We start from the raw sequence: 14,177 nt of genomic DNA, 5'->3' as shown, positions 1-14,177 counted from the left end.
GATCCAAACGTTCGTCATTTGAGTTGTGTTTTCGGGACAAAGTAAACTATTCGTCGCTGTATGAAACATACAAAACAGCCTTATCAGGAGAAGATGCCACAAAACACGCCGGCACGTTCGTCAACCCCCGAAGGTTAAGCTAATACAGGAAATTAGTCTACAATATGAGGGAGAGTTCTCTGATTCAGTGACATTTACTGTGTGAAATAACATCAATGATGGCAGTCACATAAGTCTTTTTAAGATTTATTCAGGTATATAGATGGTATATATGCTTAGTCTCACTGGTCTGTGTGAATTCAATTAAATTTTTCAATTCAATTCAATTCAATTTTATTAGTATAGCGCCAAATCACAATACAAATCATCTCAAGGCACTTTACAAAAAACAAAACAAAAAAAACAAATCCCTTATGAGCAAGCACTTGGCGACAGTGGAGAGGAAAAACGCCCTTTAATGGAAGAAAAAACCTCCAGCAGAACCAGGCTCAGTTTGGACGGCCATCTGCCTCGACCGGTTGGGGTGAGTGGATAGAGCAGAGAGAAAAGAACAGCAACAATAAACAACAAATACACTGCAGGTTGGTGGGGCCAGTAACTGCTTTAAATCCTTATAAGGAAAACTTAGCAGAGTTCCCCACTGACCATGTGAAAACTTTGTATATGTGTGTGTGTGTGTGTGTGTGTATGGGTCCTCCTGCAACCAGATACAATCATCGTATTCAAGCATATTATTATAACATACAAAACCTATAGAAACTCAACTATCTACATCCTAACAATTAATAATCAACTATTAACTATCCCATACTCTTATTACAAAAGCAACTTATTCTTTTATGCTAACCTAGATGTTTAATTTCCCAGGTACAGGTACATAACCTGATACTAGAGATAAATTTACCAAGTCTAATAAAGATGAGTTAATTAATGGCGCGGTGTGTTTAAGTAGTCTAGTTGGGATGGGGTCTAAGAGACACATTGATGATTTAGATGAAGCGACTACTGATGTAAATTCAGAGAGATCTATGGGAGAGAAGCACTCTAAACATAACTGAGGTCTTACAGAGGATTTAAGAGCTAATGTAGTAGAAGATTCATTTATTGCAGGTATAGGAAGCATCTGCTGAATTTTATCTCTAATAGTTGTGATTTTATTTGTAAAGAAACTCATAAATTCATCACTGCTAAGAGCTAAGGGAACACTGGGCTCAACAGAGCTGTGACTTTTTGTCAGCCTGGCTACAGTGCTGAAAAGAAACCTGCGATTGTTCTTATTTTCCTGTATTAGTGATGAATAGTATGCAGTTCTGGCTTTATGGAGAGCTTTTTTATAGTGCCCTCCACAATTATTGTTACCCCTGATTAAGATGTGGTAAAATCAGTCGTTATTGGGTCTTTCAGCAGGATAATGACCCAAAACATGGCAAAATCTACTAAAAAATGGTTCAGCAGACATAAAATCAAGCTCCAACCTTGTGAGATGTTAGAGGAGATTAAGTGCTGTCTTGTTGGCAAAAGGGGGTTGTACGAAGTATTAAGATCAAGGGTGCCGATAATTGTGGCACACATGATTTCATATAAAGTCAATAATTTGTTAATGTTATTTTTGTTTTTTTGCTGAATAATTGTACTTCAATTAAAAGTTGGATTTTTCTCTCTTTTTTCTGAATTTTGGTTCTATTTTTAAAAGAAAATGAATTTATTAGAAGCTTAAAATCCCATTATAATCAGAAGTCCAAATAATTGTGGAGGGTACTGTATATGTTAATAGACTGTTTGGTTTTCCAAGGTAGAAAAAATTCCTCTAAATTTGTGGAACGCCACTTCCTTTCCAGCCTTCGTGATGCCTGCTTTAAGGTACGAATATGTAAATTATACCATGGGGCTAATCTCCTCTGATTCACTAACTTCTTTTTCAGAGGGGCCACAGTATCAAGCGTTTCACGCAGTGAGGCTACAGCGCTGTCAACAATATGATCAATTTGGTAGGGAGTGGGATTGAGGCAGCTGCCCTCCACTGTGTTGGTACTTAGATGTAAATAGAGATGGAATCATTTCTTGAATTTATTAACAGCGTTGTCAGATAAACATCTGCTGTAGTGGAATTGTCTTCCAAATGCTGCATGATCCATCATCTTAAATTCAAAAGTTATTAAAGAATGATCTGACAAAATAGGATTGTGGGGAAAAACTATTAAATGTTCAATTTCGATGCCATAGGTCAGAACAAGATCAAGGGTGTGATTGAAACAGTGGGTGGGTTTATTAACATTTTGAGTGAAACCAATTGAATCTAATATAGAATTAAATGCAGTGCTGAGACTATTATTTTCAACATCTACATGAATGTTAAAATCTCCCACTATAATAACTTTATCTGATCTAAGCACTAAATCAGACAGGAAGTCAGGGAATTCAGTCAAAAACTCTGAGTAAGGGACAGGTGGACGGTACAAAATGACAAGTAGAACTGGTTTTTGTGTTTTCCAGTTTGGATGCGAGAGACTAAGAGTGAGGCTCTCAAATGAGTTATAATTGTTCTGAGGATGAAAGTTTAATAATAGGTTTGAGTGGAAGATTGTAGCTACTGCTCCTCCTCGACCTGTGCTTCGAGGAGCATGACAATTTTTATGACTGAGGGGAGTTGATTCATTCAGACTGACATATTCATCCTGCTGAAACCAGGTTTCAGTAAGATAAAGTAGGTCAATTTGGTGATCAGTTATCAAATCATTTACTAACAGAGATTTAGATGAAAGGGACCTAATATTCAATAATCCACATCTGACTGTTCTGTTTTTCTGTTCGATAAGAGGAGTGGTCTTAATTTTTATTAGATTTTTATGAATAACTCCTCTTCTGTTAACTTCTGATTTATTTGATTTGTATGTTCGAGGGACAAACACAATCTCTATGTGGTTTGAGGGGGGCGACGGCTCTAAGGAAACTGCAGAGAGGCGTTTTAGACTGAGTCTCTGCGTCCCGGTCCCCACTCTGGATTGTCAAACTTTAGGTTGGCTAATAAACTCGGTCAGATTTCTAGAGATGAGAGCTGCACCATTCAAAGTGGGATGCATGCTGTCCCTTGCTACCAGACTGGGTTTTCCCCAGAAAGTGGCCCAATTGTCTATGAAGGTCACATCGTTTGCTGGACACCACCTGGACAGCCAGTGACGGAACAACGACATGCGGCTAAACGTCATCGCTGGTCAGCTTGAGGAGGAGTCCAGAGAAAATTACGGAGTCTGTAAGGATTAGAAGTTATTATATGCTTTCTATCAACTGTTTGTAAAAGAATGTAGCTTTGAGAATAGTATAGTAACTCTGATAGAGAAGTCGAGGATCCTGCGTCTGGCCACACCACATTGCTGGTCCCTCCACAGTCAGATCTTCTGGGTTGGCACACCACTGAACCCACAGGGTTCAAACCCTGACTAATCCTTTCCTGGTCAAAAACCAGTCTATGCACACAGTGCAGAATGCATAATCTTCTTTTTCCTATTGGTCTCATTAACTTACTGGACAGTCTGGAGGCTGTGGCAGAGAGGAGGATGGTGGACAAAATCAACTCCATACTGGACAATCCTGCCCACCCACTTCATGAGGAACTGTGGCGAATGGGAAACCCATTCAGCCACAGACTAATTCCTCCTAAAGCCAAGACTGAGAGATTCAGGAAGTCTTTTGTGTCCACGGCCATAATTCCATAATGTAAACAATAACACACACACACACACACACACACACACACACACACACACACACACACACACACACACACACACACACACACACACACCACATACACATGCATGCATGCACGCACACACACACACACACGAACCCCCAAAAATAAATAATTACTTTATTACTTTTCCACATACAAGTTAAATGCTTTATTACTTTATTAATTACTATTTGTATAATTTAAATAATATTAAATTTAATAACTTTAAATGAGAATAACTGCTGCAACAATTTAATTTCCCCTTGGGGATTAATAAAGTACTTCTTCTTCTTCTTCTTCTTCTTCTTCTTCTTCTTCTTCTTCTTATTACCATCATTCAAGCTTCTTTTCTAGTATATAACCAACTGTCCAGGACATACAACACTCCAATCATCATGAAATGAATAGATTTACATCACACAAGGTTTTTTAGTGCAAATAAGAATCAATCATGTATTTCTTCAAACACACAATGAAATCATGTAATATCTCTGATAACCACTATTTATGTGACACAGGACGCAATAACAAATTTGAAACAAACAGGGTTTATTCACGTTGAAAAATGTACAAAAATGCTCCGTTATCAACTAAAGGACTCTAAAAGGTCAACAACGGAAAACTCAAATCAGAAACAATGTAAACCAAACAATCTCAACCGAGAGCAAACTACCACAAACCAAAAATGACCTAACCTAACCTGACACAAAGGGGAACATATACAGTATATTGGCTGGCCAAACCAGTACAAGACACAGGGGATAGACACAAGACAACTACTAAATAATCTACACATAAATACTAAACAAACAATAGTCTGTTAATGAATGATGTGTCACCAGCACAAATAAGAAAAAGAACACACTCATCTTTACATGTACAGTACATCTGTTTACTGAAGCACTGCAATGACGGACCCCTTCTTCTTCACTTACATGCATGGATATCTCCACCCATTACAACAGCTCCCCCTTACTTAACAGTAACACATGTACTTCTGTAACACTTGCACGGTTATACAGACATTAACAAAGGACCAAATTAGTTCAGGGAGTTACCATTTCTTGACTAATTTTTCTTTTATAGCTCACCCACTTACCAAACATGTTCAACATGAACATTTATGTGAATATTAGAACAGTTTGACTTAACCTAAAACATTTCTTTCTAGTCAGGTTTAAGTTATATAGTCCTCCAACCACATTGGCTTCCTTCTGACACGCTGGCCTTCTGTTTGTCTGTTAACACTTTCTGTTGTTGGAGCAGAACTTCTGTATGCAATGGTGCCAGGTGAGACACGTCCCATATTCGTCCATCATTCAGTTCATAGCTATATTTTTCCTCTTCTCCTGATAATCTGCATAGAGTTGCTGATTTTTTGAGGTTCCTTTCCTAGTATGTGCCGGTTTCCTCACACGTACACAATCCCCTTCTCTTAGCTTTGGAATTTTTTCTTTACATTTTGTATCCAGGGATGCTTTCATTTTTTTCTATTTCTTCTTTACTTTTGTTCTCAGTTTTTAGTAGCAGGGGTTATGTTGCATGGCATGAATTGACAACTTTGTTCTCATTTTTCCTCCGAACACAAGCTCAAAAGGAGAAGTTCCTCTAGTGGCGTGAGGTGTACCTCTGTACGTTTTCAGGAATTCTACCACAAAGGAAGTCCATGGAACTCTTTCTCTGTGCAGTCAGAATAGCATCCTTCAGTACCTTATTCCAATGCTCAACTGCTCCATTTCCTTCAGGATGGTATATGGAGGTGTGAATGTGCTTGACATTTCTCTCTTGCAGGAATTTTTTAAACTCTGAAGAGAGAAACTGTGGTTGGTTGTCAGTAACAATCTCCAGTGGATTCCCCTTTTGGCTGAAGACTGATGTCAGAAAGCTCATAATAGTCAATGCTGTCACGTTAGATATGAATGCCACTTCTGACCATTTTGAGTAATAGTCAATTGATGTAATGACATATCTGCGGCTAACAGGACCTATCTCAAAAGGACGCACCAAATCCATGCTAAGTTTCAGCCAAGGACCTGCTGGATACTGGACTGGAGTCAGTGGTGCATGTGTCGTTCTAGCTTTCTTATCGTGAAGCTGGCACAGGTTGCAATGGTGGACTGTACTTGTAAATCCATCAATATAGCTCTCTCAGCCTTTGCTTTGTCCTCACAATTTCTTGATGGCGTTTGTGAGCTAGCACATAGAAAAGCAGCAGAGAGACAGAAGAGGCAGCAAGAAATGAGCAAGGGCCTGTTGAGATGAGACTGCTCTCCTGGGATGATGATGATGACAGATGCTGACCAGTCAGTCCTCTCAGGACCAGCCAGTCTCAAACCAACATACCTCAAACCTTAATGGTTACCTTCTGGCCTGGAAAACAGATAGTGATTGATTTATTCAATCAGATGAAAGTGGCTCACTAATGGCTTAAAAACTATGTTTTCCAAGATTTTGGCTGAGAATGGAATTTGAAAAGTGGGTCTCAGACTGGGCTTCTTAAGAATGGGTGACACTGCCACATGTTTGAAATCAGTCTGGACAAACCCAGAGATAAGACCAGCCCAAACAATGAAGTAAGTAATAAATTAAGTTTAAGAAAATCTCAGAGTGATCGAGCTGGAATAACATCACAGGGACAGTAGATTAAAGATTGAAGGATTCATGAAGATGAACAGAAGATACCATACCATACACATGATTCAAATGTGGTGAAAACTGAAGTTGAGGCAAATGACCAGAGAATGATACAGCAGCTGCTAAGCAGACAACACTTTGTGTGTCCAAAGTTTCACACCTTCCAATTTTCCACTGTCACTATGACTGTTCCATCATTTGTCCTGCCGCTCAGCATGTGTTACGCTATCATGCCTGTAGGTGGCGCTCAGCTTACACTACTACGTCCATGCACAGACCAGATTGTAGCCCAAACTATAATGAATATGTACTTAGAAACTGCAGTAAAAACAAAGCCCTGTGGTCAGGCTTTGCTGTAAACTGGGATTGGGTGTGGATCTTTGTTATTTTAATATGTTGGAAACTCAGTTTCCATGTTGACTCTGGTGAACTACAGAAAACTGAGGAACCACTAGTTTCATTCATTTGACAACATGCTGGGACTCAGACCTTAATGTGATCCAATATTTAATATTGTGTTATTGAAATGTTAATACTGCTGCTAGAACAGATCCATCTATGACCAATGGTCACATTTTCTAAAATGATGTATGTCCATCAACAATCTGTAGCTAGTAGCTAGAGCTGTTACATGTTGAGGAAAAAGTACCAAGATGTAGTGAAGAACAGGTATGAAGAAGGTTTCATTAAAGTGCAAGTACAATCCTCAGCACTGTACTTAAATAGTGTTTGAGTAAATGTAGTTATTGGAATAAAAACACTGCACTTACGAAAGACAATATTAAAAAATACACTAACATTAACAATAAAAAAGTCCAGTTCATTTCTTTTGCTTAGCCCTCTTCCTTTTTTTTTCTGTGCCCTCCAGCTTGGAGAAAAAGGGTCCAGCAGAGCTCCAGCAGGAACCACCGCAGGACCCTCAGCAGGAGCTCCAGCAGGAACCTCAGCAGGACCCTCAGCAGGAGCTCCAGAGGGAACCTCAGCAGGAGACCCTGCAGCAGATTGCAGCTAGAACAATTCAGAAGGCCTGGGAAAGATATGTGGTGAATACTCCTGCCTGCTAATATTCTACATATAAAATTTTTTTGTCGACTGGCACATGCAGATGCAGCTTTTTTTCTACCCACTCCAGTGTAGAGAGGTCTTCAAGTATTTCAAAAAGCTGATCAGCCATTTCAACCAGCGAGATCCACAGTCAGTCCTGAAAACTGTCAATCCTCGAGAGGTAACAATGATCTTCATGACAGTGAAATACAAAGTGAGAAAAGAAATGCTGAGGTAAAATTGTCCTGTGGCAGGCAGAGCTGCTGGATGCTGCTGCTGGGGTCTTCATCAGATTTCGACTTGGAGGGGTAAAGTCAGGAAGTTTTCTCAAATCCCTTAATATCTCTGTGAATTTAATAACAGCACCTAGCTGACATACCTAACATCCTGTTTGGACCTTTGTCTTCAGATCAACTTTCCTCCCAACATTTATTACAAGATCTTCAAGTACCGGCCCATTGCAGACATGTGTGCTAGCAGCCCAAAGGACTACACCCAGCCAGGCCTGAAGAAGCCTGTGGCCCCCCAGACCAACAGTGGCTGGCCTGTCATCCAGGAAGACCGATCAGGATGGTACCGGCGTGTGGAGAACAACAGCTGGAGGCTGTTCTGTTGTAAGGTGAAGAACATGTCAGTTTGTCTTCTGAAAGTTTTAAACTGACGTTAATGCAGAGAGACAGAGAACCTATACAAACCACCTCAGTGAAGACCAGTGTTTTCTAACACTTGATAAAAACAGGGTTCAAACAGCCATTAAGAAGCTTTTTGCTTTGTCCTAGCAGATAGTTTGATGTACAGTTTGTGGAGAACAGTGTATAGGCTAAAACATAAAGCTCTTAGACTGTGGATTGCAGCAGGAAGCCCGTTATAATGACTGTGTTTGTGTTGCTTCTTTCTAATAGCTGGTTTCCATGGCTGAGATCATAGAGCTTGGTGCAAACAAAACAATGGACTTTCACTATTCCAAGCTGCAGCGGCAGCAGGATGTAGGCAGGTGGAGGAAGAAGAGGAACACTGAATGGCTGAAGCAGATGTGAGTTGTAGTAGATGTGGGCTGTCAAAGTTCAGAGTCCATTAGTCCTGTGTGAAAATCAATGAATCAATATATTCATCAGATATTTTGGAAAGTTTCACTGACTCCAGTTCAGCTGCAGCACTCTAAAGTCTACCAGAGAAAACATCTTTTACTTTCTTCCTCTTACTCACCATTTTATGTTTCCAAAGTACAAATGACAGCAGGTCGTCTTTAAATGCTGCTGAAATGTCAGACTGGACGTTGAGCTTTTCAGCAGCGCAACAAGGAGACTGACTAGGGCCTGTTTTCCCTCAGGACTGACTGTAGTGTGTACTGCCTGCTGCTGACTCCAGCTCATACAACCATACAGGAAGCCATACAACTCATTGGGAGTAGTTCAGCCTTGACTCACTGCACTGATGCTGGCAGACACTTTGTGTATGAACTGTACTTGTACACTGAGCGCTCTGCTCATTGGGCTCTGGGATCACTGTATTATTTTTTCATCTATGTTGCACACTTATGCTCAGAAAGGATTTTCCAAGTGTGCTCAGCATTATGCACCTGCACCAAACCTTCCATACTGCACCTTGGTGTTACTGCAGGAAAACACAGAACGTCTAGAACATTTAAAAGGACATTATATCAAAATCTAATCAATCACACACTTTCCTTTACAAGATGCATCTATTTTTCCAGTCTAGTTGCACAGGGATGTTTTTGGAAAGAGGGCTGGCTGATTGTCCTCAGGAAGTTAAGCCCAAATGTCCAACATATTGAAGTAACAATGATCCACACACAATAATCCCAGTGTACAGCAACACCTTGTCATTTTTGATATTGCCTGCAGTCGACCATCGCCAGTGCCAAGAACTCTGAGTTACCATCATAAAGCTGTAATCTTGTCTTTTCAATCAGCCCATAATAGAATTATCACTAAATTTAACTGATTCAACTGTTTTCCTGATTCCAACAGAATAAAATGATTGGTTAAAACCATCCCAGTCTTAATGTGCTAATTGTGCAGCTCCATCCATTTGAACTGTTGTTGACAGCAGGTTTGAACAGAGGAACACTACTGTATCTCTGACACAAAGCCACACAATTAGATTTCTCATTTCCAAAGATGGGAAACATTTGTGCAGTCAAGTCACTGCAGATGCATCAGTTTCAGATTATAAAATCTGACCACCTTTGTTGTCTTATGATCATTTATGTAAGAACACATTATTTTATTGCAGAATCTAATCAATGAGGATTTTGAGTATTGATCAGTGTCTGAGTGAAATTAACTTCACTGACATGAAATCATCATATTTGTTATTAAATCCCAAGATTTCACCTGATGATCAGATGATTCAAGAAACAAGAAGCTAAACATACCTGAGGTCTTACAGATGATTCAACAGCTACTGTAGTAGAAGATTCATTTATTGCAGGTATAGGAAGCATCTGCTGAATTTTATATCTAATAGTTGTGATTTTATTTGTAAAGAAACTCAAATTCAGGGGAACACTGGGCTCAACAGAGCTGTGACTTTTTGTCAGCCTGGCTACAGTGCTGAAAAGAAACCTGGCACTGTTCTTATTTTCCTATATTAGTGATGAATAGTATACAGTTCTGGATTTACGGAGAGTTTTTTTTATATGTTAATAGACTGTTTTTCCAGGCGAGATAAAATTCCTCTAAATTTGTGGAACCCCACTTCCTTTCCAGCCTTTGTGATGCCTGCTTTAAGATATGAATATGTAAATTATACCATGGGGCTAATCTCCTCTGATTCACTAACTTCTTTTTCAGAGGGGCCACAGTATCAAGCGTTTCACGCAGTGAGGCTACAGCGCTGTCAACAATATGATCAGTTTGGTAGGGAGTGGGATTGAGGCAGCTGCCCTCCACTGTGTTGGCACATGGGAGAGATGTAAATAAATATGGAATCATTTTCTTAAATTTATTAACAGCGTAGTCAGATAAACATCTGCTGTAGTGGAATTTTCTTCCAAACGCTGCATGATCCATCATCTTAAATTCAAAAGTTATTAAAGAATGATCTGACAAAACAGGACTTTGGGGGAAAAACTATTAAATGTTCAATTTCGATGCCATAAATCAGAACAAGATCAAGGGTGTGATTGAAACAGTGGGTGGGTTTATTAACATTTTGAATGAAACCTATTGAATCTAATATAGAATTAAATGCAATGCTGAGGCTGTTATTTTCAACATCTACATGAATGTTAAAATCTCCCACTATAATGACTTTATCTGATCTAAGCACTAGATCAGACAGGAAGTCTGGAAATTCAGTTAAAAACTCTGAGTAAGGGACAGGTGGACGATACACAATGACAAGTAGAACTGGTTTTTGTGTTTTCCAGTTTGGATGTGAGAGGCTCAGAGTGAGGCTCTCAAATGAGTTATAATTGTTCTGAGGATGATAGTTTAATAATAGGTTTGAGTAGAAGATTGCGGCTACTCCTCCACCTCGACCTGTGCTTCGAGGAACATGACAATTTTTATGACTGGGGGGGTTGATTCCTTCAGACTGCCATATTCATCCTGCTGTAGCCAGGTTTCAGTGAGACAGAGTAAGTCAATTTGGTGATCAGTTATCAAATCATTTACTAACAGAGATTTAAATGAAAGAGACCTGATATTTAATAATCCACATCTGACTGTGTTTGTGTTCGATAAGAGGAATGGTCTTAATTTTTATTAGGTTTTTATGAATAACTCCTCTTTTGTTAATATCTGATTTATTTGATTTATATGTTCGAGGGACAAACACAATCTCTATGTGGTTTGAGGGGGGCAACGGCTCTAAGGAAACTGCAGAGAGGCGTTTTAGACTGAGTCTCTGCGTCCCGGTCCCCACTCTGGATTATCAGGCTTTAGGTTGGCTAATAAACTTGGCCAGATTTCTAGAGATGAGAGCCGCACCATTCAAAGTGGGATGGATGCCGTCGCTCGGTACCAGACCAGGTTTTCCCCAGGAAGTGGCCCAATTGTCTATGAAGCCCACATCGTTTGCTTGTCACCACCTAGACAGCCAGCGACGGAACAACAACATGCGGCTAAACATGTCATCGCTGGTCAGATTGGAGAGTCACAGCTCCGTTGAGCCCAGTGTTCCCTTAGCTCTCAGCAGTGATGAATTTATGAGTTTCTTTACAAATAAAATCACAACTATTAGAGATAAAATTCAGCAGATGCTTCCTATACCTGCAATAAATGAATCTTTTACTACAGTAGCTCTTGAATCATCTGTAGGACCTCAGTTATGTTTAGACTGCTTCTCTCCCATAGATCTCTCTGAATTTACATCAGTAGTTGGTTCATCGAAATCTCTTGGTCTCTTGGACCCCATCCCGACTAGACTGCTTAAAGGCACCCTGCCATTAATGAACTCATCTTTATTGGACTTGGTAAATTTATCTCTAGTATCAGGCTACGTACCACAGGCCTTTAAGACTGCAGTAATCAAACCTTTACTCAAAAAGCCTAGTCTTGATCCAGGAGTCTTGGCTAATTATAGACCAATATCCAACCTGCCATTTATTTCTAAAATCCTAGAAAAAGCTGTTGCTAAGCAGCTATCAGACCACTTACACAGGAATGAACTATTTGAAGATTTCCAATCAGGATTTAGAGCACATCATAGTACAGAAACAGCACTGTTGAAAGTTACCAACGATCTTCTCTTAGCCTCAGATAATGGACTTGTTTCGATACTTGTCCTCCTAGACCTTAGTGCAGCATTCGACACCATTGACCACAACATCTTATTACAGAGACTGGAGCATGTGATTGGTATCAGAGGAACAGCATTAAATTGGTTCCAATCCTATTTATCGGACAGATTCCAGTTTGTTCATGTCCATGATGAACCTTCCACATGAACAAAAGTTAGTTATGGAGTTCCACAAGGTTCTGTGCTAGGACCGATTCTGTTCACCCTGTACATGCTTCCTTTAGGATATATCATTAGGAAGCACTCTATTAATTACCACTGCTATGCGGATGACACTCAGTTATATCTATCTATTAAACCTGTTAACACAAACCAGTTAACCAGACTTCAAGCCTGTCTAACTGAAATAAAGGCCTGGATGACCAGTAACTTTTTACTTTTAAACTCAGAGAAAACAGAAGTCATTATATTTGGGCCTAAAAATCTCAGAAATAACTTTTCTAAAATTATAGCTACTCTAGATGGCATAGCCCTGGCCTCCAGCACTACTGTAAAAAACCTTGGAGTTATTTTTGACCAGGACATGTCCTTTAACTCACACATAAAACAAATTTCTAGAACTGCATTCTTTCACCTGCGCAACATTTCCAAAATTAGGAACATCCTGTCTCAAAATGATGCAGAAAAACTAGTCCATGCATTTGTTTCCTCAAGGCTAGATTACTGTAACTCATTACTATCTGGATGTCCTAACATCTTAATAAAAAGCCTCCAATTAATCCAGAATGCCGCAGCCAGAGTCCTGACAGGAAGTAGCAAGAGAGATCATATTTCTCCTATATTGGCTTCTCTTCATTGGCTCCCTGTAAAATATAGAATAGAATTTAAAATCCTTCTTCTCACATACAAATCCCTTCATAATCAAGCTCCTTCATACCTTAAAGACCTCATAGTACCATATTATCCCAATAGACCACTTCGCTCTCAGAGTGCAGGCCTACTTGTGGTTCCCAGAGTTCTCAAAAGCAGAATGGGAGGCAGAGCCTTTAGCTATCAAGCTCCTCTCCTGTGGAACCAGCTCTCAGCCTGGGTTCAGGAGGCAGACACTCTCTGTACTTTTAAGGCTAGACTTAAAACCTTCCTCTTTGACAAAGCATATAGTTAGGGCTGGCTTCAGGCAACCCTGAACCATCCCTTAGTTAGTTATGCTGCTATAGGCCTAGACTGCCCGAGGACCATCGGTGCACTGAGCTCCCCTACCCTAACCCCCCTTTCCCTTCCCCTCTTCTCTCCCACCTCATGTATATTCCACCATTGAATGTTATTAACTTTGTGCTCTCTCTCTCCCCTAGTTTGTGCTCTCTCCCTCTCTCTCTGTTCTCTCTGTACCTTCCGCAGGTGTCCCTGGTCCTGGAGCTGTTTATCGCTGATGTGCAGTTACTGGCCCCACCAACTTGCAGTGTCTATTTGTTGTTTATTGTTGCTGTTCTTTTCTCTCTGCTCTATCCACTCACCCCAACCGGTCGAGGCAGATGGCCGCCCAAACTGAGCCCGGTTCTGCTGGAGGTTTTTTTCTTCCGTTAAAGGGAGTTTTTTTCCTCTCCACTGTCGCCAAGTGCTTGCTCATAAGGGAATTGTTGGGTTTTTAGTTTTAGTTTTTGTAAAGTGCCTTGAGATGATTTGTATTGTGATTTGGCGCTATACAAATAAAATTGAATTGAATTGAATTGAATTGGAGAGGGGTCCAAAGAAAATGATGGAGTCCGACATTAACTTGGCAGTTACACACTGACTCAACTTTAATTTTAGTGACCTCTGATTGGTGTAATCGGGTGTCATTGCTGCCGATGTGAATAACAATTTTTCCATTTTTACGATTAGCCTTAGCCAGCAGCTTCAAATTTGACTCAGTGTCGCTCGCTCTGGCCCCAGGAAACATTTGAGTATGGTCGCTGGTGTCTCTAGCTTCACGTTTCTGACTATGGAATCTCCAATTATCAGAGTTGGTTTTTCAGCGGGTCTGTCGCTGAGCGGGGAAAATCTATTAGAAACGTTAACAGAC

The 14,177-nt window shown here is 40.1% G+C and overlaps 1 protein-coding gene across 1 annotated transcript; it reads left to right on the top strand.

Moving 5' to 3' along the window:
* Positions 1-6,995: 6,995 nt before the first annotated feature.
* On the top strand, positions 6,996-9,047 carry cunh11orf65 (chromosome unknown C11orf65 homolog). The gene is made up of 8 exons (XM_026305678.1): positions 6,996-7,033; positions 7,233-7,407; positions 7,497-7,589; positions 7,663-7,716; positions 7,818-8,027; positions 8,311-8,441; positions 8,739-8,870; positions 9,029-9,047. The coding sequence occupies exons 1-8, from the start codon at positions 6,996-6,998 to the stop codon at positions 9,045-9,047; spliced, it is 852 nt and encodes a 283-aa protein (XP_026161463.1).
* The last annotated feature ends 5,130 nt before the right edge of the window (positions 9,048-14,177 follow it).

The sequence above is a fragment of the Mastacembelus armatus genome, unplaced genomic scaffold, assembly GCF_900324485.2.
Source record: "Mastacembelus armatus unplaced genomic scaffold, fMasArm1.2, whole genome shotgun sequence".
Classification (NCBI taxonomy): domain Eukaryota; kingdom Metazoa; phylum Chordata; class Actinopteri; order Synbranchiformes; family Mastacembelidae; genus Mastacembelus; species Mastacembelus armatus.
The sequence above is the reverse complement of the archived record's forward strand: the minus strand, read 5'-3'. Positions and strand labels throughout refer to the sequence as shown.